The following is a 24,033-nucleotide window of genomic DNA, read 5'->3' on the forward strand; positions in this document are numbered from 1 at the left end:
CATAATTAGAAAACCTTTTTCATAAAGCACGTAGTGAATAGTCCGAAGTATAACTGAATGGTGAGCTATTTTTAGAATATTTGATAGCATTTACATAACTTCAGAACTGATGCACTACTTCTATCTGAAGCCCACTTGGTCTCACACCTCTTTATTTTAGTAAGGAAAAACTGATACGCAATCTAGTAAACGCTTATAAATTTCGAGACTGAATTCATAAACAAGTGATAAGTCTAGGTACGGAAGTCGTTGAAGCATTGATACACGAAATCAGAATAACTAAGGCGACAAATACAACCTATTATTCATGACTAGACCGAAATCAGCATTAGCTTTCAATACAATCGTCGCACCTAAAATGCCTAACGCTGACTTAAAGTACACGAATTGAAATTCCTTTTTCCTATTTGCCAGTAGCTTCAATATAAGGTCATGATAAAACATCTGTGAATGTAAATAACTGATGTCCCCAGTGAAAACGTGCGAAGTATTGTCCTACCGTTGTTTTGTTTGAACATATAAACAGCAGCATGAAGCCGAGCCATGTTAACAGACATAGATTGCCAGGTTATCGTTAGTACTATAACAGCGACCGACAGTTGGAGACTTCGTCTTACAACTCGGGATCACTTACAATGGTGCAGGTGTGTCCTTTATCTTTTTTTCAGTCTTAGATCCTGGTATTTCTTCATATGTACCTTTCTAATCTGCTTATCCTAAAACTTATTCTTAATGTTTAATACTTTACATTGCCACCGCTGCTATATTATTCTGATCTCTTTTGCCACACATCTTGTTAATTTCATTTCGTCGTGCTAATGAAGTATGTTAATTTACACCAACGCACATTTTTACTAGGTTCTATGTTGATGACTGACTGACAAAACAGAACAATAAGAGAAATAAAAATAAGAAATTATAGGTAATGGTACTGAAATCCTGTAAACATACAGTTACACATGGGTCTTGAACCCAGCAACTAAGAATAATAGTAATAATAATGATACAATAGAAAGATAAATACAATAAAACTGGATACAAATATGTGTATAGAGGTAATGAAAGAACAAAAAAGGGAAAATTAAATTACTCCAACTAAATCAATCACTATTCGTGACCATTACATCAACAAGCTTATATAGCACACGCATACACAATATATAGACACAAACACCGCTTGGATGTCATAAGGTTGAAAAATTCTTTGTTGACACTTGTCCACACATATATTGTACAAGTTATATGAATGAAATACGAACTAAAAAGGGCCTTGTCGTATGTATGAGAAACCCCGTTTTTAATCAATATTTATGAATGTATATAACGTATAAGTCATTTTGATGTTATGATAAGACAAGTACTTTTGCAAACCAAAAAATTAATGTTAAAGATTACTACTACTCAATCTACACTTTAGACATAACCAACCAAAATTATGTCTTGATAATAAACACTGCTGATGTAGAACTTACAGAATTCTCGCGTAAGCATGTATGCACTCGAGAATAAAAGCAACAAATATTATTTGGATAAGAAAAGAGAATTCCTTTTTACTTCACACTTTTACGCCGATAATCATGATGTACAATATATAGTTGTGTTGGTCTAAAGAGGCGTGGTTTTGGAAAATCTATAATGCAACATGTTCCATAAAATGAAAATACATTGGAATCCCAACGTGAGAAAAATCCCATAGGTAGGAGTAGATGGTAATAATATAATCACAATAAAAGATGAAGCAACAAATGCCATAGAGATGGATTAGAATTGATTGACAAATATGATTTATTAGTGTATTAATATTCACAAAAAGATTTATGATAAACTTTGTAAAGACCATCGGTGTGCGAAGAAAATCAAAATCAAAGGCATTGAATAAATATGAAAAAAGAAAACAAGTTGTGTTGTAGTAGGAGCTGATATCGTCTTAATGTTGATTTTGTCGTGAAAGGCGTAATGAAAATGAGAGGAATATATCAAAGGTTTAGAAGATCCGGAATCCTGTCCGTGATCTCACAGTTTTCGAATTTTGGGACAACGTACTTCTGGATTGGCGCGAGCTAGTTCAAGACGACCATTTGCTTGATAATCATAAGCACACTCGTGCTGATCGGAATATCGATGTAATGAGCAGAACAGTCCATCGCAGCGGCAAGCGAAACCTACATCAGCCCAAAACAAATCAAGAAAGACGCGATAACTCCTAACTGTATGTATAAATTAACCAATAAAAGACGATACTTCGGAGAGTGCCTACAAATTTAAAATCAAACGAATAGAAAGTCCTCAGGAAGGCCTGGGTGTTTTGGCTCACATACATTTATTGCAAAAATGTTTTGAATCCAAATAAACATACGGTTCTTTAGATACCAACTGTCATTAAGTTACATAGTTGAATAATGGTCTTGATGAGTATCAATAATCACATAACTGTAGCTACTATTCAGATGAAGGAGTCAAGTCATTCTAATGCGCTAATCCAATTGACCTTACGAAGCTAAAGTAATTGTCAACTAAAATCTTACAGGTCAGCTGGAGGATGTTATGGTTGAGATTAATGGGGGTCCAATAGGAGGAAAAAGTACTGCTAATACCACTGTGGTGGCATTTTCTGCGAATAACTAGTATTCGCAGAGATATTTTTTACCAGAGTGAAGGAGGGGTTAAAAAGGTCGACTTTGTTGATATACATTGGGCATTGTGATCATGTTTCCAGGCCGATAAAACCGACATTAACACTGTTCGTTCTTTTACCCATTCAATAAATGTTCCCCTACGGTTTTGGTAACCGGGAAATGACAATCTACATATTTGACCCCTTTGCTATTTACTCACTGACTTTCAACTTAGGTCTTCTTTTCTCGCTATCGATTATTCTTTACTGACAAGTTAGAGTGATACATATTTGTGGTATCCATGACTATGACCGACTAGTCAATGCAAAGAAACTGAAAAACTGAGCTGCCCAACTGAATAAAACTGTAGTTCAACTTTATTGAATGAATTAATAGACGATCGAAATTCATACCATACTAGACTATCTATTTTAGATAAAACGCAGAAGAATAAAGTGAGAAATATGCGTGTATCTATAAAGTAAATTGATGTGTCAAGGGATGTTACGTAAACTGTCTAGAATTGTGGGAGGGCGTTTTGAAACTAGTAATAAGTGGGACATTTCACTTTACACGTTATCTAACAATGTAAAGAATGCTCACTAACCTGTCAGTCCAACACGCTTGCGACACCAAGTGCAACGATTGACGCCAAGAACGGGACGGGAAGCTGACGAGTCGGCTGAAATAATATAAAAAATAGTCACTTACATCACAAAAAGCGGACAAATCTTGTCAGTGGTCAATAAACAATCTGACAATACACATACCACTACCTTATCGGTGGCGAACGGCTATCGTCCAGTTTGAAAAAAACCGTAGAAATAATACGCAACCCATTTGCTAATTACGAACTAATGTATTCGGTCTTGGGTCACACTTTTAACTGAGGGTTGATAATATTATCCGATTGCACAAACTAAAGCTGTGACAAAACGGTTCAATCGAGGATGATCCAATCACTAAACCACTGTGTGGACTCTACCAACCAATGTAGGGAAACACAGAATGATAATTAAATATACACAATGTACAGTTATCATACATATTTATGAAGCTACAAGCTACCTGCATTCATATAAGCACAATAACATTGAAAGTAAGCGTTGTAAATTTATAATACCAATAATGATACCAAAATAAAAGCAGGGACATAATTGAAGACGGTTTTGAATAAAATGACCAACCAATCACAAGCAATGTAAGAACTCAGCACAAACGTGCATCGCCTCAAGTCGCCACAACATATCAACATAAGATGGAATTTATCAAGTTGAATATCAGAGTATTAATAGTATCAGTGACAAAATTTATTTTTATTTGAACACATAAATATTGGTACAAGAAAGCGCCAATATATATGCGCCACACAAAACAATTAGAATTCGAGGAGAAAAGAAAAAAAGGTAAGGAGCGTAAAAAAAAGAGAACAATAACGAAGAGATTGGTGTAAGGTAGTGTGGTAGTAATGAGGGAACGGAAAGGTACAATCGGAAGAAATCTTTCAGGTAAGGGAGACACAAACACTTTTTATGAAGAAAGTAAAAGAAGGTTACAGCAGGATCGCCACTGGCTTCTATTCTGAGCCATATCTGATAACGTCTCTAGCCACTGTGTAGCACCATCTCTCGGACCCCAGCCAGGGAGTCGTGAAGGACCAACACAAGCCAGCCCTTTGCAGCTTTCTTTCATGCCACGACACCATGTCATGCACTGACCACCTCTCCGCTTCTTCCAACCAGTCCCAGAGTCGGCAAATAATGCACGACGTGGAATTCTCTGGGACGACATTCGGAGAACATGTCCAAACCACCGGAGTCGGTGTTTCAAGATGGCGACACCGATCGCATTATCATCTCTGTGCCCGAACACACGATGCCGAACCTCTGCATTACTGACATGATGTTGCCACTGGATGTCAGCAATCCTTCGGAGACAGTGATGATCGAACACAGGGAGTCGTCTAACATCCTCAACTCGGAGAGGCCAGGTTTCACAAGCATAGAGCAAGACTGCTCTCACCGACGCGTTGTAGATCCGACCTTTTACAGCTAGACTAACATCACGAAGGCGCCAAAGGTGGCCCAGATTGGCATAAGTCGCTCTGGCTTTCACTATACATGCATTGATCTCATCACTCACACCCCCACCAGCACTTATGCAGCTACCCAGATACACGAACTTCTCGACTACTTCTATCTGCTCACCATCCACGGTGAGTACAGGATTGGAATCCTGCCAGTCTTGTAGAAGTACTTTGCACTTCGAAGGTGCAAAGCACATACCATACATACGGACACTGATTGCCAACTGATTAAGTGCGGATTGCATACCTTGGGCATTATCGCACAGTAAGACAATATCGTCCGCATACTCAAGGTCGAGAAGTCTTTCTCCAGGCAACAGATCCACACCACCATTACTTACATTCATCAGAGCTGTTTCCAGAATGTCATCGATGGCAAAGTTGAAGAGGAATGATGAGATTGGGCAACCCTGCCTAACCCCACTACTCGAATAGAACAATGGAGAGAGGTGGTTGTATGCCCTCACTCTGCCTGAGGTGTTTGTATATAGGGCCTTTAGGATGTTAATAAACTTCTCAGGCACACCCTTCTTCAATAGACAATCCCAGAGAACAGTCCTGTCCAACGAATCGAAGGGAGCCCTGATGTCAAGAAACACTACGATTGTTGGCCTTTGATAAGTATGGCGGTGTTCTAACATTTGGCGGAGTGTGAAGATATGATCAATACATCCTCGACCGGAACGAAACCCAGCCTGCTCCTCGCGAATCAATCTTTCTCGGGTTTTGAACAACCTACGAAGTATGACGGAAGCCAATAGCTTAGACGCAATCGGAAGTAGACTTATCCAACGATAGTTGTTACAGGAACGACGGGAACCCTTTTTAAAGATAGGGACAACTATCGACTCATTCCATGACGTTGGTACACTCTCTAGTTCCCAAACCTTTGTAAACAACGTCGTCAATTCCTTAGTCAGAAAGTCACCACCATCTTTAAAAAGAGCCGGAGGTAAGTCACTTGGGCCAGGTGATTTGTAGCGCTTCAAGAGTTGGAGTTCCTTACGGACTTCTGCCTCATTTGGTGGATCAGTCGTCACCGGCCATGGACAGTCTGACCGATGTTGCCGGAGCAGCAGGCTAATTGAACTGCCCTCCGAAAAATTCTGCCCATCGTCCAAGACGTCGATGGATGTTAGTGATCGGCGTTCCATCATCCTCGCAGATTGTTTCACTCACACCAGACTTCTTGCTGCCAGTGGCTCGGATGAGTTGGAAGAGCTTCCGGTAGCTACCAGATACAGCTGCTGCTTCCAGCTCATTAGCACGCTCCGACCACCAGGCTTCTCGGTCCTTACGCAAGCTTTGCCCAATTTCATTACGTAACATCCTTCGTTTATGGTCAAACTCACGGTCACCCGGAGTAGACCGACGGGCTTCAATGAGTTGTAAGGAACCTGAAGAAACCCAGTGCTTATAAGCGGGACGTTTCGCGAACCCATAACTGACTGTACCCGCCATTTTCATGGCGTCATGCGATTGCAACCAATGCTCATCTATACTTTTCGGTGGGATGGTAGCTAGCCTAGAAACTAGCTCAGTTCGATACTTACTAGCAACAGAAGTTGCAACCAGATTGCTAACATCAATCCGTTGGTGGCGGTCACTTCGTTGGCCACTGAAAAGTAAGGTAAGATTGGTGCAGACCAAGGCATGGTCAGAGTCCAGATAGGTACTCCAAAAGGAGCGACAGTCTTGTACAGTGACAAAATATCAGACAAAGGATGATTGAAGAAGAAAGGATTCGCAGAAAAAGTATGAAGTAGTTTTGAAAATCATGATATAGAAGACAAAGAGCGAGTGCATCAACGCGGTTGTCATTGAGTCTAAGTCACACCTGAACAAAGTAAAAAAACAAATGATCGGACCATAGCAGATTTTAAATACCATACCTTTGGAAGTTTCTGCAGAGACTGAGGGATTTGCCTTTCGTTTAAGCGCACGAGATAATTGGGAAGATGTTGTAGGGTCTGACTGATTTGAAGTGGAATCTTTGGGAGAGTGTTCACAGCAATCTAAGAGCTGTGACTTTCGATTATCTGGTATATCAATTGAAGTGGAATGAACAAGTGTAGCTTGCTCCAAGGTAGAACTACATTTAATATGCTCCTGATAACATTTGGAACACATATCTTTGAATCGAACACTTCCATAGAAGCCACAACCACGTTTGCACATGTTCTTGTTCTCAGGTTTATTTTCCAGCTCTGATGTTTCGTTATTCTGTAAGCACATATTAAAAGGACATTACAATACAAAAAAGGTTCACTAGTTAACAGGAATTTCTACATAAGGATATACATACTGAAAATAGACTGACTGACAATGGAGACGGTTGACTTCAGATCTCAAATAATGTTAAAACAAGACCTAGAAATGTCGAGTCAAACAGAACACTATTCAACGTGGGTTACATGGAAAATACTTGATATTTCGACGTAAATATCGCAATAGCGATACTTTAAACCACTCGTCAAAAGTAAAAGAACCACCCATAAACTTACTTCGAGTGACAGTAATCAAAAAATATCCAGATGACTTCGGCTGATATATGAGTACTTATCCATCTTCAATGACCTGCTACGCCGACTTTCCAAATCTTGTTTAATTATTACGTGACCCTTCAATTTCTAATTCCAGGTAATTATAACCTCATTGCTCCAAATCTTTTTTCAAATGGCTTGAATCTTACGTAAATCTCTGTTATCTGTTTTCTAACTACATTTAATTACTGCCTGACACCCCTCCTATATTTCTGAATTCCATGGCTGTTTTACACAGATATATGTATGGTTACTATTGATAACGCTTGTTATTATAATTCTTTCCGTCATCCATTTCAATTACTTCACATTACATGTGACCTCACTGTTACATTTTAATATCTACACGGTTGTAAGCAGCTGTTGAGAAACCAAGAAATATAATGTATTCATATTACTCCGCCTCGTGCTATTTTGGCTTCATTCAAATTCGTAGAGGGGACCAAATGCATGAAATGATTTGTTACTTCGCTCAAGATTTAGATGCAGACAAAATGTGAATGTCTTTTTGTGACCTATTCTGAACAATATCGCCAACCAATGGTTACGGTAATCGCAAGGTCCCCAAACCGGTAGTCTGTACCTACACATACGGCTCACTTCAACATTTATTGACGTCTCGGATTAATGCCCCCTCCGGCTCTCTTCTGACTTACATACTTTTACATCGTCTAACATTGTGTATAGTTGATTAAAAATACGTTATACATATTCCAAAAAAGTTATTCGATGAATTTTAAATGATTTTAAATAATCACTAATTTTTCGGTGGTGGTTATTCTGTTGGAAATATATTGTCCAAACATATTTTTATTTTGTAAGGCAAGAATAACGAACATTATGGAATGAAATAAATTTATGCTCTAATGCATTCCCATACGCAGTGATTTCTACAAATGAAATGTTTTAAAATTGCAATTTTATGTGTGCTTATCGTTCATGACTTTGCATATCTATATACTGCTGACTATCTGATAGGAAGCACAGACAATCCCATCTACATCTAAATCTTGTTTGTCAACGATTATAACACCAGAGCATCACTGTAAACATTCAGAGTTGCCAAATTCGGTACACTTCATTAGATTTTCCTAGTATACCACTGACAATAAAGGCATTTGCTTGTTGGAAAAAAAGGATCTATTCTGGATTACCCATAACCGACGACTATCAGTGAACTGTAAACATTCAACATATTGGCAGATCTCTAACGTAGATTTATACCCAACCGCGTCTTTTATGAGCTTATTAACAAACCAATTTTGAGAGTCAAGAACAATCAAACTACATAGCAGTACAAGGAAAGCATTCATCTATGTTAAAAAAATCGCCAAGTCAACTATGCCTGCCTGCCATGATATCCAAGCAACTATAAGAATATATGCAGACACATCCGACTCGACAATCGGTGATCTTACAACAATGGATATATAATCTGGATTCTTCTCTGGAGTGTTGCGAGATACTGAATCGAGGCGTAGAACTCTTAGCTGTGTGGTGTAGTAAGCGGCATCTGAAGGCCAGGAACGCACCATTTCCACAAATCGTAAACCCCCTTGAGGTTGCAAAATCAGATGACAGCTCTGACTCGAGTAAAGAGCCTTCACAAGGTTTATGTACTTCTGTAGTACACCTTTCAATGACAGACACTGCCACAGAACCTCTCGGTCTAGAGCCAAATGCTACATCTAAGTCAAAAGAAACTATCATTGTTGGACGCCAATAAGCATGCCTGTGTTCTAAAACCTGACGAGCGGTAAATATTTGGTCGACGCAGCCACGATTAGGTCTGAAACCAGTCTGATTTTCTTGTGTTTGCAGTCCATGAGTCTTAGGGGCCCGATAATTATTGAGCCTATTATTTTAGATGCTATATTAGTCAAACTAATCCCTTTATGGTTATCGCAGGATGATTTTGACCCCTTTTTATATATTGGGACAATCGGTGATTGCGACTAATCAAGATGGGATTACGTCCAACTTCCAGATTTTAACTAAAATATTAGTCAACCTAATAGCTAAAAATGGGCCACCATACTTAAAGACCTCTAAAACCAATCCACTTGCACCAGCTGCTCTTCCTCGTTTCAGATTAGCTATGGCTTTTTGGACTTCAACTAGAGTCGGAGGGACAATTCAATGCTCCATCCAGGCTGTTTGGGAATGGTGGGTAGTTGTAGAGTAGCTGAATTGCTCCTTCGTATTCCGCCCATCGTTCTAAACATCTGGGCTGAGAGCAGATAAGAGTGTCGTCTTTTTCCGAGATCGTCTCACACTTCATTTTTTAATTCTAGTTTCTTTTATTAGTCTGAAAAGCTGTCTGGTGTTACCTACAGCCGCTGCCTTTTCCATATCTTGCTTTCATTTCCCACCACTGCTTACGGTCGTTCCTTAGACTTTTGGTTAACCTAGATCTAATTTGTTTTCGTTCTTCATAGTGTTGGGATAAATTTACGAGAATCTATCAGTGCAATAGACTTATTAAAAATCAACTGGTTTTTCGTGACCCTTTGGTTTAAATCACTAATAAATGTCACTACTTTCCATAGCTGATTTTATGTCTTTCCAAGAAACATCTGGGTCAGCCTTGATTTCAGAACTACCTAAGTGTGACCTCAGTTGTTCCTGGGATCTACTTTTAGCTTTCTCGTCATTGGATTCAACTCTAATGGGTCACCCTAATATGGTTTTTCTGCGTCCAGTGAGGCGCAGGCAAATGCGTGCTGGTATTAGAGCATGGTCAGAGTCTGAACATGCACTCTAGGTGCCTTGCCACAGATAAGTTTTCGAACCGCTTTTACGGGGTCAAACTTGTTGAACTACATTAACTTTAATGAAAGGACTACAATGTCTATCACAAGTTGTCACTGATAACTCCGAAGACCCAGCTTAAATAAGAACAGGTGAGGACAATTTACTACTAATTCATTCAGAAATAAAGATCGTTTAACTATCCCGAACTAATACCGTCACGTCTTGAATATGTTGCACTACTTGAAATATCCAGGTGTTCGGATCCTGTTGGACAACTAGACATTTACTAGGCCTCACAGTGTGGCCCGTAGCTAAGTACACGAATCCAAACTGAGTAAATGAGTTGACAGATAACAACCATTAAGCTTATCTCTCAACGATTTCGCTGGTTTAGAGTGAATAAAAACGTGGTGTTTTCATCCGTGCGTAAATTATCAAAAATCTGTTCTTGATTCCCAAAGCGGACTTCGACTGTGTCAATCTTGATCTCGCAGAACAAAGTGAGCACTTCTACTTCCTAACAAACCAGAAGCAACACCAAGCAAGCACATCACTGTTGAGATGGTAGCGCGCACTTTTGTCGAACTGAAAACTTTGATTTAAGACAAGTTGGTCACTAAAACCTGACTCGAATACTTTGAAACTAAGCACTTAATAAAAGTAATAATAAAGATGACTAGAAGCCCATAAAACACAAAAAATTAACATTATTAGCACATATAACTGATTATGTATACCCGGTTATCTAGATGACAGTATGTAACATGGTGATCTAAGTTTAGTTCAGCAAAATACTATTAAGCACAGTATTGCGTATCAACTAATAAATTACGGGGATAAGTTAGTATACTGCAGAAGATAACCAAACGGAAAAATAGTATATCGCTAGGATATGACTAGTTTGAATTAAATTGCTTTTACTAAACAAATAGGTAACTGATTTTCGAAAACATATTTATAAACTGAACACGACTTGAGTAAAAGTGAGGACTACTACTAGTTATTTACTTGGTAGAAAAAATAAACACATGAAATAAACTTGGATTACTTTTAGTTTGGTTATTCATCCTCTGAAGTGGCTTACACTAAGTCACGAAACGCCAGAAAATCTAATTTTTCTACTCATTGGGATACTACAAATATATTATGCATTTATAACAATCTACTCAACGCTCAATTTATTCGAAATTACCAAGTCAAACCTTGGTAATGATACCTACAACCAAATAAAGTATTACTTATTTTGTACCAGCAAGTTCAGGTAGAAGCACTGACTTGAAATACAAAGGTAACTAGATTCATGTCTTCATTCTTTCGGTTAAGACGACCTTTTGTTAACTTGTAACATTGGTACCTCTAGCTTTCCGTTCAAACATGCACTGAAGTATGCCCAGGGTACAAACTCTAGGAAGACTATTCATAAACTATTACTTAAGTTTGACTAAACGGGTTGCAAACAAGACACCAATTTTCAGAATTTACTAAAGGTTGTAATTCAAACACGTTTATTACGACCCACTAAGCTCAATCTGTAAGATTATTCTATATCACATGGGTGAAACTTATTGAGACCACATTAACTGTATTGTATTACTTTTAATGTACCAAGAGATGTACTGATATCTCCATATTTTAATTCAGAAAGGTTATTTGCCCACGAAGATCCTAGCTAAATCGCCCAGTACTGGGTTACGTATTAATAAGTGCTGATAGAACTTAAGTAATAAACTAAAAGTCTGGGATACAATTAAAAAGATACTGATTAAGTTAAATCAACATTTATATCTGGTTTAGGAATGGTTAATTAAATATATAACCAAGTTGTGAAACCTGGTTACATTATGTCTATAATTCTTGGCGCACAAACGACGTCGTGTTACAAATTAATTATAGTCACCAAATCAAACTAACTAGCGGCATACCATTCTTAAGAACTATCAATGAAAGACAAACCCCTTGCCCGCCAAAGCCGACAAGGCAACAGGAGGATATCAGATGTGCACTGAGCACAGTCGAAACAAACAAAACTACTACACTCCCTATACGAAAAGGTAGTATATAAATAAATTTATGGACCTTACATCATACATGATACCGGAAAGTAGGTAAATTTTTAAACCTGATGACGTCAAATTAACACACTAATGTTGTCAGCATATCCGACCAACGTTAGTTTCTATCTTCGAACGCCATATGGGTTGCTTGTAAACAGGATTACTCTCCCTCACCTTATTCTCAATTCTGCCTACCCATGGCTTTGTATATAGAATACTTGCATCGCGAGTATCGTTTTCAAAAACAAAAGTAGAATAGATGACCCATAGTAACATATAACTACCTTCAACATATAGCCTTACAAGCATTCGACATTGATGCTGACTTTGACTTCAACTTTTGCAGACAGAATAAGGGAACTGTTTCCTCCTTGATTTTAGCTACAGAGAGGTATGGTTTTTGATACATTCCTCCTCAGTAGTAAGTAAATTCCGAAAACAAATGACTTTGTAGGTTTTCGACATTGATATTGACATTGTTAGTCTCATTGAACACACCCGTAGCTGGAGGTGCTTGTTCAAACATCTACACCAGACCACGTTTGCACACGCCGTGCTGTGAGTCTCTTGCGACAACTAGTCAGCCTAAATTCCATACATAGCACCAATTTTTTTACCCATGCACACGTTCACATCTCACCATCCTTGACTTCTGGCTATGTTGGTTTTGGAGTCTTTGGGTAAGAAGTTCCAGAAATCTGAGCTTTTCAACTATGCCTAGACGTGACGCCTGTAGCGGTAAATAAATCCTCATTTCGAGTCTGGACTTTTCCGTTGTCCTACTACACTATTAGGAATCACACGATTCCGAACGACCGCCTGCAACCTACAAGCTAACAAGTTGGTGGGATGATTTCACTGTCAGTTAAATGATTTACTCTCAACTGCAAACGTTTTACAGTAGACCGACGCTCTCCCACTCGTGTCACTGGGTGTTTGCAATGCAATGAAAATTGACGTTGGATACATTACGGTACGATTTGTTTACGCAACGAAACTCAGACATCCAGGGGGAATTCGTGGATCCTTCACCTTTTTCAACGAATACGGATCTAAACCCTTACAATTGCAGATTTACAAATGCTATGCGTTCAGGTAAACTTGTTTCCACTCGACCTCAATCAACTGATGTTTTCGTTAAACCTGTCTTATCATACAGTACACACGTTCCATTGCCAAACAACGAAGACAATACTCCAGAAACATACGGTGAGTTTAAACAATAAATTTTCTGCAATAATATGGTCATTTTAGATGGTTCATACAGTGACGGCCATATAATTATCTGGGCTCCTTCATTTGTTCTAAGTCGAGCAAATGAAAGGTCAACAGCATCAAGCATACTGAAATTAGATGCAACACTGCATTTTACCACTAGCTGTAAATAGCCTTATATATGTCAAATCTAATGAATAATCTAAATCCCAAAACTAATCCAGGAGGGTTTGACATGTTATTTGGTATTTATTAACATATATGCATTTTCACTTGGACTAGCCGTATATATTTTATATGAACCACTTCCCAAACTGTTTTCGATAGAAGATATATTTCATAACTTTAAATGACATACCATTATGAGTGTGTCGTTTTCAGAAGAACTGCATTAGACTGAACATTAATTTGATACTTTTTAGTTCTAACCATCGTTGCTACATATTCATGAATTTACAAGGATAGCTACGGCAACCATTTATGAAATTCTATATTATACCCGTCTTTTAACTGTAATTCCTTATGTCTGAACTTTAAAAGAAATTTTCGCCAAGTTTATTTTTCTAATTTTGTATTTCATATAAATGGGCACGTTAACCTAACCTATACATGCATTGTATCATAACTCTATCCTATTTGAATTTAGCAATTATTTGAACTGTCCTCAACATATTCAACTAAATCCATTATAGTCGTTATTGCTATGTGTATTTGCATTTAGGAATTGGGATATCACTTTAGTTGCCTTAAAAATACTTGTAACATGGTTCAGATAATAAGATTACCTCACTACTGCACTATTACACCAGTATAATGTAGCGGTAAATAATTCCCCAAAATAAATAGCTCTGTAAGTTTTCGACATTGGATGCTGACCACATGTTTTAATGGACTCACCTAGCTGAAGGCGCTCGGTCATGCATCCGCATCAGATCACTTGTGGGAACGCCATGCTCAACACCTACTGCAGTCGTTAGCCAGACTAGATCAGACAATTCCGACATATTGGCAATCGTCAAATACAACTTCTGATCTCCTCGATTCTGTCTTTTGATTTCTTTTGGTGGGTACGAGTTATATTAGATGTTACTGGTAAAAGCGTTATCAAATACTGTATACCTGTGCCATCTTCAATAATGACTAACCAACCAGGCAGTTGTCGACTAAACAGGCATTTGAAATAAAAAATCCTGAGCCCACTCTTAAAATTAACAATATGTAGATGGATAATTTTGAATTGCACTAGTTGATGTAATCACACACCTCGGATGCGGTAACGCTACAAACTTCTGCTATTTCAGAATCACCTAAAACAACAATATATATTATCCACTTGCTAATTCCCAATCAACTCTACAACTTGTTAAACATAATGGTTTCTGGACTTCGTCATGAAGAATTGTCATGACTTGACAATCACATAATATGATTGATAGAGTTGATGAAACTATTGACAAAATCAGTCAACAAATTTGCTTTTAATTATCATAAAGTAGTGTTGTTTCCTCGTTATCCTTATCCATTACGGAGGATTTTAGCTTGTTGCTCATTCGGCAAATACCTTAAAACCTTGTCAGTCTGGTTGGAGGTTTAGTGATAAAACCACGCATGTAAATCACCAGTGTAAACAGTAGAACAAATCACCTGAAAACACCAATACTGACCAAGGATCAAACGATTATCATAGACGTGAGTCGGGAGTTGTAGTCCCCTTGGCTACAACTTATGTTCTTCCTGATAATCACATAGTCATCACTCGTTGACTATCAGCTTGTAGAAATTTATTTAGCCGGAAGTGTCGCACAGCATCATGTCAAACATTTATGGCACATTTGTTGTGTTAATTTTGTAGCGGTAAATAAATCCCCAAAATAAATAGCTCTGTAAGTTTTCGATAATGGATGCTGACCAAACTAGTTTTAGTGGAATCACCTACCTAAGGGCGCTCGGTCATGCATCCGCACCAGATCACGAGTGGGAACGCCGTGCTCAACAACCCTCGCAGTCGCTAGCCAGATTAGATCAGACGTTCCTCGATATATTGATAGTCTGTCAAATATATCTTCGAACCTCCTCACTTCTGTCTTTTGATTTCACTTGGTGGGTATGATTCATATTAGAAGGTGTTACTATTTAAAGCGTTGTCGAACTCCGAATACCTGTGGCATCTCCAATTTCAACGGCTTATAATCACTCAATTTCAAATAAGTCGTTTTCTGCCTTATGCGGAACTCGATACTTGCAACTAACTTGTATACACCATCGCAAGTCTGAACATTGAGTCCAGAACATGTCTCTCACGAATACATTCATGTTCAACGAATTGCTCTTAGTCATCTGCCAAAATGCACACAATTATCAACATTTTTACGTTAAAGAATTTCTGGTGACCATTCATATATATTAGCAGTTTTATTAAATCATATCACAGTCAAATAATAATGAGGTCAAGAAAAATCTCCCTGCGACTAAATAAACAGTGTTAAACTTGACAAACTAACTGCAACACTAGTTGGAATTCTTCCTCTCCATGGTAATGCTTTTGTTCTTTCAGTTAGCCTACTAATGCAGATGTAGTTAGAATTCAACTCATAGGCACACCATGCCAAAACAAACGTAAACTAACTTTATAATTTCAAATGAGAATAATACCACTAGCAACACTTCCACAATATTGATTATTTTTGAATTTCTAAGAACAACTTATGTGTACTACCTATAAGTTAAGCTATTAACTATTGGCTATTGCTACGCATCTTACTGCGACTTATTAAAATATCTCTACACGAAATCGTACCTGAATATTGTAATCTGTTTTTTAACTCCTGAATAATCTTCACGTAGATTTTCATTTTGCTAGTGTTAAGAATTAAACCAAGCATTTGAAATTGATACACCTATTTCCCCATCAATTACTGCCGCCTTCTTTTTGATTTTTCTTTCTGCTTGTCAATACCGGGGATTCTTATTGTTCTCGGTAACCTCCGGCGCGCGACAGACCTATACAACTTGGTATCCAGCCAATGTCACGTTGATTCTGGCGGGAGAGTATTGTAGTGGCATTGCACCCTAACCACACGAACTTTGAAGCCGAGCATATAATTTCTGCAAAGACTTATATTCAACAACTGACATAAAGAGAAGGTCAATGATGGAGAGGGCGAAAAGAATTATTTCAATTCAGTCGGATGGCATGGCTCTTCATTACTGCATTGTACTCAATGTCTTTTTATAGCAAAAGAAGAAGACCAGACGCTGCTGAACATTGCAACCTATCAGGAGAGTGTTCACCAACGACAAACTCATTGAGTTTAAACTTCTGTCTGTTCACATCTTAGGGCCATCACTACCCCACTAGAAGGGGGAGTGATCTGTAGAGGTAAATATATCCGCAAAAGCAATAGCTTTGTAAGACTTCGACATTTGATTCCGACCACATTAGTTTTAATGGACTCATCTAGCTGAAGGGGCTTGGTTAGGCATACGCACCAGATCACGAGTGGGTACGCTGTGCCCAACTTCTCCTAAAATAGCGAGTCAGATTAGATTGGTCACTTCCCGATATGTGGATAGTTTATCAACTTGTCGTATCGTAGGACACGAGGTGACCTTACACTGGAAATTCTCATCATTAACTGCGATTTGGGTATTAATATGTTTCATCTTTTTGCTCCCTCCGGCACTAATAATCTCCGAGGTCATAGCAAGAACACTCACAAACTACGTTCTAATAAACTTAATGTGGTGTACCTTTTTTCTCATCTCATCGTCAATGACCTGAAGGCCTTACCCGAACAAGTGGCATCAGCCGATTCAGTAAACATGTTCAAGGAGAAGGTGGACCTTAATTGGAAGGCAAACCGTCAAGATTAACACAGGTCCACCAAACTACAAAATTTATCATTGAAAACTGAAATACATCTTCAAACATCTTTGTTTCTGACTTCTGAATTCATTGGGTTGGCACGTTTCGATTATAGAAGGTGTAGCTGGTTAAGATGTTGTCCCACTGCGAGTACTTGTGGCACCTTCAAACTCGTTACCAAGGTGACTTGAGGAGATATAGCATCGATATAGCATGCATACCTATATCAAGCCATCAAATGGTTTATCTGTAGGACTCCGATTATGTCGCCGACATAAAAAAATCCACTCAATCCTCGTAATTTCTGTAATTTTCCTTTTCTTCCTAACTGTATATTCTGCTGTTTTGGATCGGAAGTACTCTTGTTCAGCCGCGGCTACGAACCCGGTTATAAAAAGTGGTCATCATAGACTCAAGGCCATATATTTGATCAAGATTGGTGAGGAGTCGGACCTCTGATAACTTCACACATACACATTTTTCCTTTTAATACGATTCGTGCACAAGATGTCTACACCGTGTCTTTTTCATTCCTGATGGCAAATCCGTTCTGGAAGACAAACATTTACCTGAAACCGGACAATTATCAATTGTATTTGTGTATTTCCCTTTTACACCTTGTTATTTTATACAGGCAGTGGAGCAGTTCTTCAGGATTGACTGATTTTCATCATTGCTTTTGAAGTAGATACTTCGTTATTTCTTACTTGACGGCGACTCACTTGTTTGAGCACCTGATAGTCGGGCAGAACATGGAAAATCGTATCTCATCAACATGGTGTTAAGTAGCACTCACCTCCTCTTCTCTTACAAGTTTCGATCAGCATGCAGTGAGCACGTAGCAAATCACCAGCGATAGTTCTGGAAGAAATGAAGTGCTTTTGGAAATCAACTCATACGTACAGAACATCGGTGAAGTCGTTGACCAACTTTCAAATTAACCTTTTGCTTTCTTCAAAAACGTATCCAAAGTCTGCTTATGTTTATACTCTTATTATTATCATGATTGATCCCCTGGCACATAAGATTTTATTTTCTCCATAACTTCCCGATTTTTCTCTCTTTCTTCTTAAGAAATTTTATACATGGCCATCCAAAGTTTACGAATAAGAACACCTTGTATTGTAATTAAATTGAATGTCCAGATTCACTCTCTCTACACCCCCTATATATGATCCATGAAAATTGATATTCCACGATTATTCTGTGCAAATACTTAGGACTTTCACCGAATCATACTGGACTATTACTGCATAAACTTTTATTCTGCAATTAAATCCTACTGCATCCTACTGTATAATTAAGTTTCTAAGAAAACCCAGAATGGTTTCGTAAGAACGCTTATGTACCAGTAAGTTGTGTCGAACCAGTGAAATGTCACTGAGCTCTAGCCAAATCATCCGGAAGTTGTGTCACAGTTTATCGATCCCCCTCAATGTTACGGACGACCGACGCTCATCTGTTAATCGTATGACGTGGACCGTCCCGTGCGGTGGCGATCTCAGTATCTTCTCCACACCCATTCTTACTAATATATTCTCGCGACTACGTCCTCAAAGCAGACTTAGTACCTTTATACGACGAATGGGTAATCCAAGTAGTGTGCTGATTGTGAACTGTTGATTACACCAATCCCGCCTGACTCGAGTAGGCTCACAACCATTCGACATCAGTGTTCTCCGTTGGTGATTTACAGTTGAATGCGAATAATAATAATAATAGTAATGATAGTGATGATTTAAACCAAATATAGTGTCAATATCAGCATTGATTATTAATCTCAAATATACCGCAAGTATTCGGATTTTGACAACAACTTCACACGCAACACCTTTATTAGAAGTCAGAAACGAAGAGGTTTGAAAATATATTTGGAAAGCCATAGATATATCGGGAAGCGTTTGATCAAAGCTGGTGAACGGTTGTAAGAGATGCTTAGTATGGAGTACCCATTACTGATCTGACGAGGATGTGTGACCAAGCGCCTTAAGCTAGGTGTGTTTAGCAAAACTAACGTGGTCAGCATCAATGCCGAAGACATGCAGAACTATTTATTTATCGCAGCTCGGACTTGACAACACTGTTGTCCGTAACACCTATGTAATGGAACATACCACACCCAGTCAAACTAAAAGTCAGCAAAAAGAGTCTGAAGATATATTTAGAACGCTTTAGTGTCGGTGATACTGCTAGTGAAGTCGTATTAACCTTTCCGTCAGTCCTTTTCGAGTGTGATAAATAAGCTAATAATGAATGGGTCTACTTCCAACATGATCATTGGTGAAATTGAAACATATAAACTGCATATTACAGATTATGTCAAACTTCGAGATACTAATCATCTGGTTTGTACTCCTTCGGTTGGTTTCAGAATTTTATTCATTGCTATCTCAAAATTTTACTGTTCCTATGGTGCCTTGAAGGTTGTTGAAGGCGGGATTTTTAGTTTTATGACCACTCACATTTTGTTACCTAAATTACTGAGATACAAATATTATAAACAGATTGATGCTACTTTGAAAAATTGTCAGTAATAACACAAAGCAACCACACAGTATTTACGATTTCGTTGTAATTTGAAGACATTCAATTTTTTGGCTTATTTAGTCTTAGCTGGATTACATTCTTGTCTTTTGTCACATATAAATGCAGAGTTATGGGATTTTTACTCCTCTAGAAACACCTTGCTTAATGCATTTATTATAAATGCTATAATGGACGACATGAGTAAACAATCTGATTTCAAGCTATCGGTAAGAAGTTTTAGTGTTTTAAGATAATTTTAGGTTCAGGGGAGTAGTATCAGGAATTATGGCTCTCAGCCCAGGTATATGTTGTCCGTTAATCGCCTCCCCAAACATACTGATTCTCCTCCTCCTTACTATAGATCAGCCATTAGCTTGGGACCTGTGAGTTTAATCACCTTTAGATTTCTAATGTTCCTATAATTCACGTGTTAACTATTGGTAAAAGTTTGGTTCTACTCAAAGTAAATATCAAGCACCGAACTACACACCGCATGGTTTTGTGGCTTTGAATTGAATTTCCATGGTTATAGTACTTGAAGTCTTTCTTGTTAATAAGGAAAATCTCATTCTGCATGATACTATTGAGGTAGTCAGTCTTCAGCGTTCAGTAATAAGGTTAGGAGGTCTATCAAACTATAATAATCCTTGCAGTTTGTAATACTGTGTAGGTCCAATCTCGTTTTGAATATATTAACAGAAGGTGCTGATATTACGTGTTCCGTTAGAGAATTCCAGTAATTCACTACTCGGTGAGAGAAACGAAACTCCAGACGTAAACGATTTGATCTCGGTTTTTGAACTTTCTTCGAATGTCCTCTTAAATGATCAGTCCTAAACGGAAGTAAATGATAAGACATGTTAATACCGAGGTCATCGTTCAGTATACGATAAGCCAATATTAGATCACCCCGTACTCTACGGTAAGATAACGGAAATAATTTAAGGTTTCTCAGTCTGTCTTCATAAGATAGGCTAGATAGACCTTGTACCATCTTAGTACCTCGTCGTTGGACTCTTTCCAGCATCTCTGCTTCATACTTGAAACAAGGACTCTCTGCTTGAATCCCATATTCTAAATGTGGTCGCACATAAACCGGGTATTATAATCTAAACATTTCATCATCTAAATACTCGAAAGACCCACGAATAAACCATAATACCCTATAGCCTTTCGCAGCAGCAGTCTTACAGTGACTAGTGGTTTTGAGATCACAGCTTAATATGACTTCTAAATCTTCATAGTTTCTTACTTTGGGTAGCACGAATTCACATATTTTATAGTGATACGGTTCATCATAGTTATTTAATTGCATCACCAAACTTATTAGGATTTAATTCTAGCGACCACCTGTCCAACCATGCCACCAGTGAGCTAAGATCATTCTGCAATACTATCCTATCCGACATACTGTGTATGGATCTCCAAATTTTTATGTCATCGGCGAAGAGTAGAACGTATGATTTTCCTATAGTTGGTAATCCGTTTACATAAAGTAAAAAAAAGAGGACCGAGGATTGTACCTTGAGGAACTCCACTTTTTACAGGTACCCACGAGGAGAGAGCCCCATTTACCGTTACCCTTTGTCTCCTGTCATGGAGAAAGTTACTTATCCAATCTACGACTGTATAATGGATTCCAAAACGTTCCAGTTTGAATTTAAGACCAGAGTGCGAGACCTTATTGAAGGCTTTACTTAGATCTATGAAGATCACATTCACAGAAATATTCCGATCTTTTGCAGCAGCCCAATCTTCTCTTGCAATGAGATTTGCCAAGGATGATAGGCCTCTCCGAAAACCATGTTGTCCCCTGGAGAAAAGATTATGTCCTTCCACATAGTTTATAACAGATATCCGAATGATTTTTTCCGTCAGTTTTACAACTGCACTAGTTAAGCTAACAGGTCTATAGTTACTACCTAAATCCCTACTCACAGCCTTATACACCGGATTTATTATAGCGTCTTCTCAGTCTCTGGGCAGTCTGGACTGCCTCAGAGACGTGTCAAACAGTATCGCTAATGGTTCAGCAATTACATCTGCCATGGCTTTCATAATCCTAGGATGAATATCATCAGGACTACTGGACTTATCAGGTTTGAGATCCTGAAGTAGCCTTAAAACAGCACCTTTCTCAATGACTATGGAGTCCATCAGCGAGCCGCCGCGATCACAATGAATCTTTGGTCGTTCCTCATTACTGATAGAAAACACTTTACTGAAATATCACGATAAAGCTTCAGCTTTTTCGGTATCACCTTTTGCCAAGATTGACGGATTTTCTTGTATCAAAAGTGATGGGATTCCATCGCTTCTCTGAGTTCGCCTTTTTAAATACGAGAATAACCGTTTCGGACTATATCTAGAATCTCTAACCAATTGTTTTTTATATGATCGTCTAGTCTTACTTATTAACGCTTTGCAGGTATTCTTAATCTTACAATAACTGGATCTGTATTGTTCTAAGCCAGTAGAGATGAACACATTCCAGTGCTTCTTCCTTTTTCTAAGAAGTTTCCCGACTATTTTAGTTATCCATGGTGGACTGTTATTCGGTCTTCGCAGTACCAGATATGTTATGAACGGGGACGTAACTAAACTAAACTTTAAAACAGACCATGCTTCTTCAACTGATGAGCTAGTATCTACTAACCAATCTGTCTTAGCAGCGCATTCCTGAATGGCTGATATGTTAGCTTTCCATACATTTGGGCGCGGTGTAACCTGATCGTATAACATGTCCCTAGTTCTAAACGCGAATGACAAAACAGCGTGATCGCTGTTTACTAACGGTGGAAGAATATTTAAGTCGACAATATCCTCAGTCTCATGAGTGATTACCAAATCCAGCAGAGAAGAACCCTGGTTAACACCAAAACGTGTGGGTTGGGATACATGCTGCACTAGTGCATGCTCCATTATTGTTACCAGGAACCTACTATCAAAGGATTTTATAGATCCTTCCGTAGTCATCTCAGTTCAATTAATATCAGGTCCATTAAAGTCTCCTTTTATCAAGCATCTGGTATTTTCACTCCAAAGATGAATGTGCTCTAAAATAAAGTCATCAGCTAAGCAGATCGGGCTGCGATAGATGACACCGAGCATAAATGTACTACATTCGATAGCCGATTTACAGCTAATGACTTCACAAGTACCGCCATCATAGGATTCGCTAGCAGAGGAGCGGATATTTATATTATTGGCTATATATAACAGGACGCCGCCTCCTTTTCTACATCTATGTCTATCACTCCTGATGCAATGATATCCGGATAATTCAGGAGTAATGTCTAAGTCATGGACTAACCAAGTTTCTGTCACTGCTACAATGAGTGGTTTTAATCTGTCCACTAATGCTTCTAGTTCATAGAACTTATTTCGTAGACTACGAGCGTTGGCATATAAAACTCCTAAGTAGAACAGCCTATCCACACAGGCCTTGGTAGCATTCGCTTCCAAGACCTGACTATCCGAAAACCCACTAGCCGGAGATTTTCTTCGCCGTTTTGCCGACGGGTTTCTAGTTCAACTAGTGCTCTCTTCCTTTTTATTCTATCTTCGAGAGACATATAAGGTCTAACTCGGATGTCGGAATTATCGTGACAACGAGCGCTACTTAACAGGAGATGACGTTGCTTCTCCGATCCTAGAACTACCTTAAGGAGTCTGCATGGTCGGGGTTCAACATTGTCCTTGGTCCTCTTGCCTATTCTAACCAGTTTTTTTTACTTGAACGCCTTTAGAGTTATCTGGTAAGATACTACGAATATATTCTCCCAGCTTCTCTAAATCATGCGCGTGTCTAATTTTGGGATCAGAGTTGTTTGACTCCAGCAATTTGCTCACAATGACTTGCTAACCACCTGCGCACTGCCTACAGCTTTTTTTGTTTCGTTTTCTCCGTACTGTAGTCCATTTTTCATCCCTCAGGACACTGGGACTATTTGGAACGGTAACGGTTTTATCCAGATCTTCAGTTTCCATTAGATGTGCATGGTTACCAATGTTAGTGTCAGTTGATACTACCCCCCTCGTTAATGTTAACGGAGATTTCACTTTTCCGTCAGTCACTGTCGGGTGTTTGAGTCCTCTCGTAACAGCACGTAATACACTGACACATTCGTCACTGTCAGTGCTCGTATTATCAGAGCATGCGCCATCGTTCTTTTTACAGGTCAAAACCAATAGGCTCATAGCCTCCTGTATTAGTAACGTCTAATTTGCACATCAAAACATGCAAAGCCAATGTGAGTTAGGCTTCGAACACCTTTTTTATGCGGTGGGACTTAAACGAGTGCACATCTTATGGAACCACTTTTTGCATTCATCACACTGCATTCCTTCCTCCACAGGGAACAAACAGTTTGGT

General features: G+C 38.6%; 2 protein-coding genes across 4 annotated transcripts in view; one reads left to right on the plus strand and one right to left on the minus strand.

The window, feature by feature from the left end:
* Positions 1-836: 836 nt before the first annotated feature.
* On the minus strand, positions 837-12,011 carry ZFAND5_3 (AN1-type zinc finger protein 5). 2 transcript variants are annotated; one of them, XM_051209940.1, is made up of 4 exons: positions 11,921-12,011; positions 6,594-6,924; positions 3,223-3,297; positions 837-2,162 (listed from the first exon to the last, which is right to left on the minus strand). In XM_051209940.1, the coding sequence occupies exons 1-4, from the start codon at positions 11,921-11,923 to the stop codon at positions 2,014-2,016; spliced, it is 558 nt and encodes a 185-aa protein (XP_051075424.1). In that variant the 5' UTR covers positions 11,924-12,011; the 3' UTR covers positions 837-2,013. The 2 variants fall into 2 exon arrangements, with proteins under 2 accessions (XP_051075424.1, XP_051075425.1); XM_051209941.1 differs by lacking the exon at positions 3,223-3,297 and having other exon boundaries at positions 904-2,162.
* Positions 12,012-19,256: 7,245 nt separating this feature from the next.
* The window catches only part of USP21_1 (Ubiquitin carboxyl-terminal hydrolase 21), a 57,061-nt gene continuing 52,284 nt past the window's right edge, over positions 19,257-24,033 (plus strand). Inside the window, exons 1-2 of one of the 2 annotated variants that reach the window (XM_051209942.1) lie at positions 19,257-19,885; positions 19,919-20,041. In XM_051209942.1, the coding sequence (XP_051075426.1) occupies positions 19,847-19,885; positions 19,919-20,041 (162 nt within the window). In that variant the 5' untranslated portion in view covers positions 19,257-19,846. The remainder of the gene's footprint in view (positions 19,886-19,918; positions 20,042-24,033) is intronic. The other variant, XM_051209943.1, reaches the window with a different exon arrangement.

The sequence above is a fragment of the Schistosoma haematobium genome, chromosome 1 (genome assembly GCF_000699445.3).
Source record: "Schistosoma haematobium chromosome 1, whole genome shotgun sequence".
Lineage (NCBI taxonomy): Eukaryota > Metazoa > Platyhelminthes > Trematoda > Strigeidida > Schistosomatidae > Schistosoma > Schistosoma haematobium.

What these genes read in the sequence shown, in the direction of transcription:
- ZFAND5_3 (XM_051209940.1), bottom strand. An exon ending in CTCTGCAGAAACTTCCAAAG is followed by an intron (nt 3,298 to 6,593) that starts GTATGGTATTTA and finishes ATATTATTTCAG; the next exon opens with CCGACTCGTCAGCTTCCCGT. An exon ending in CAAGCGTGTTGGACTGACAG is followed by an intron (nt 2,163 to 3,222) that starts GTTAGTGAGCAT and finishes GGGCTGATGTAG; the next exon opens with GTTTCGCTTGCCGCTGCGAT.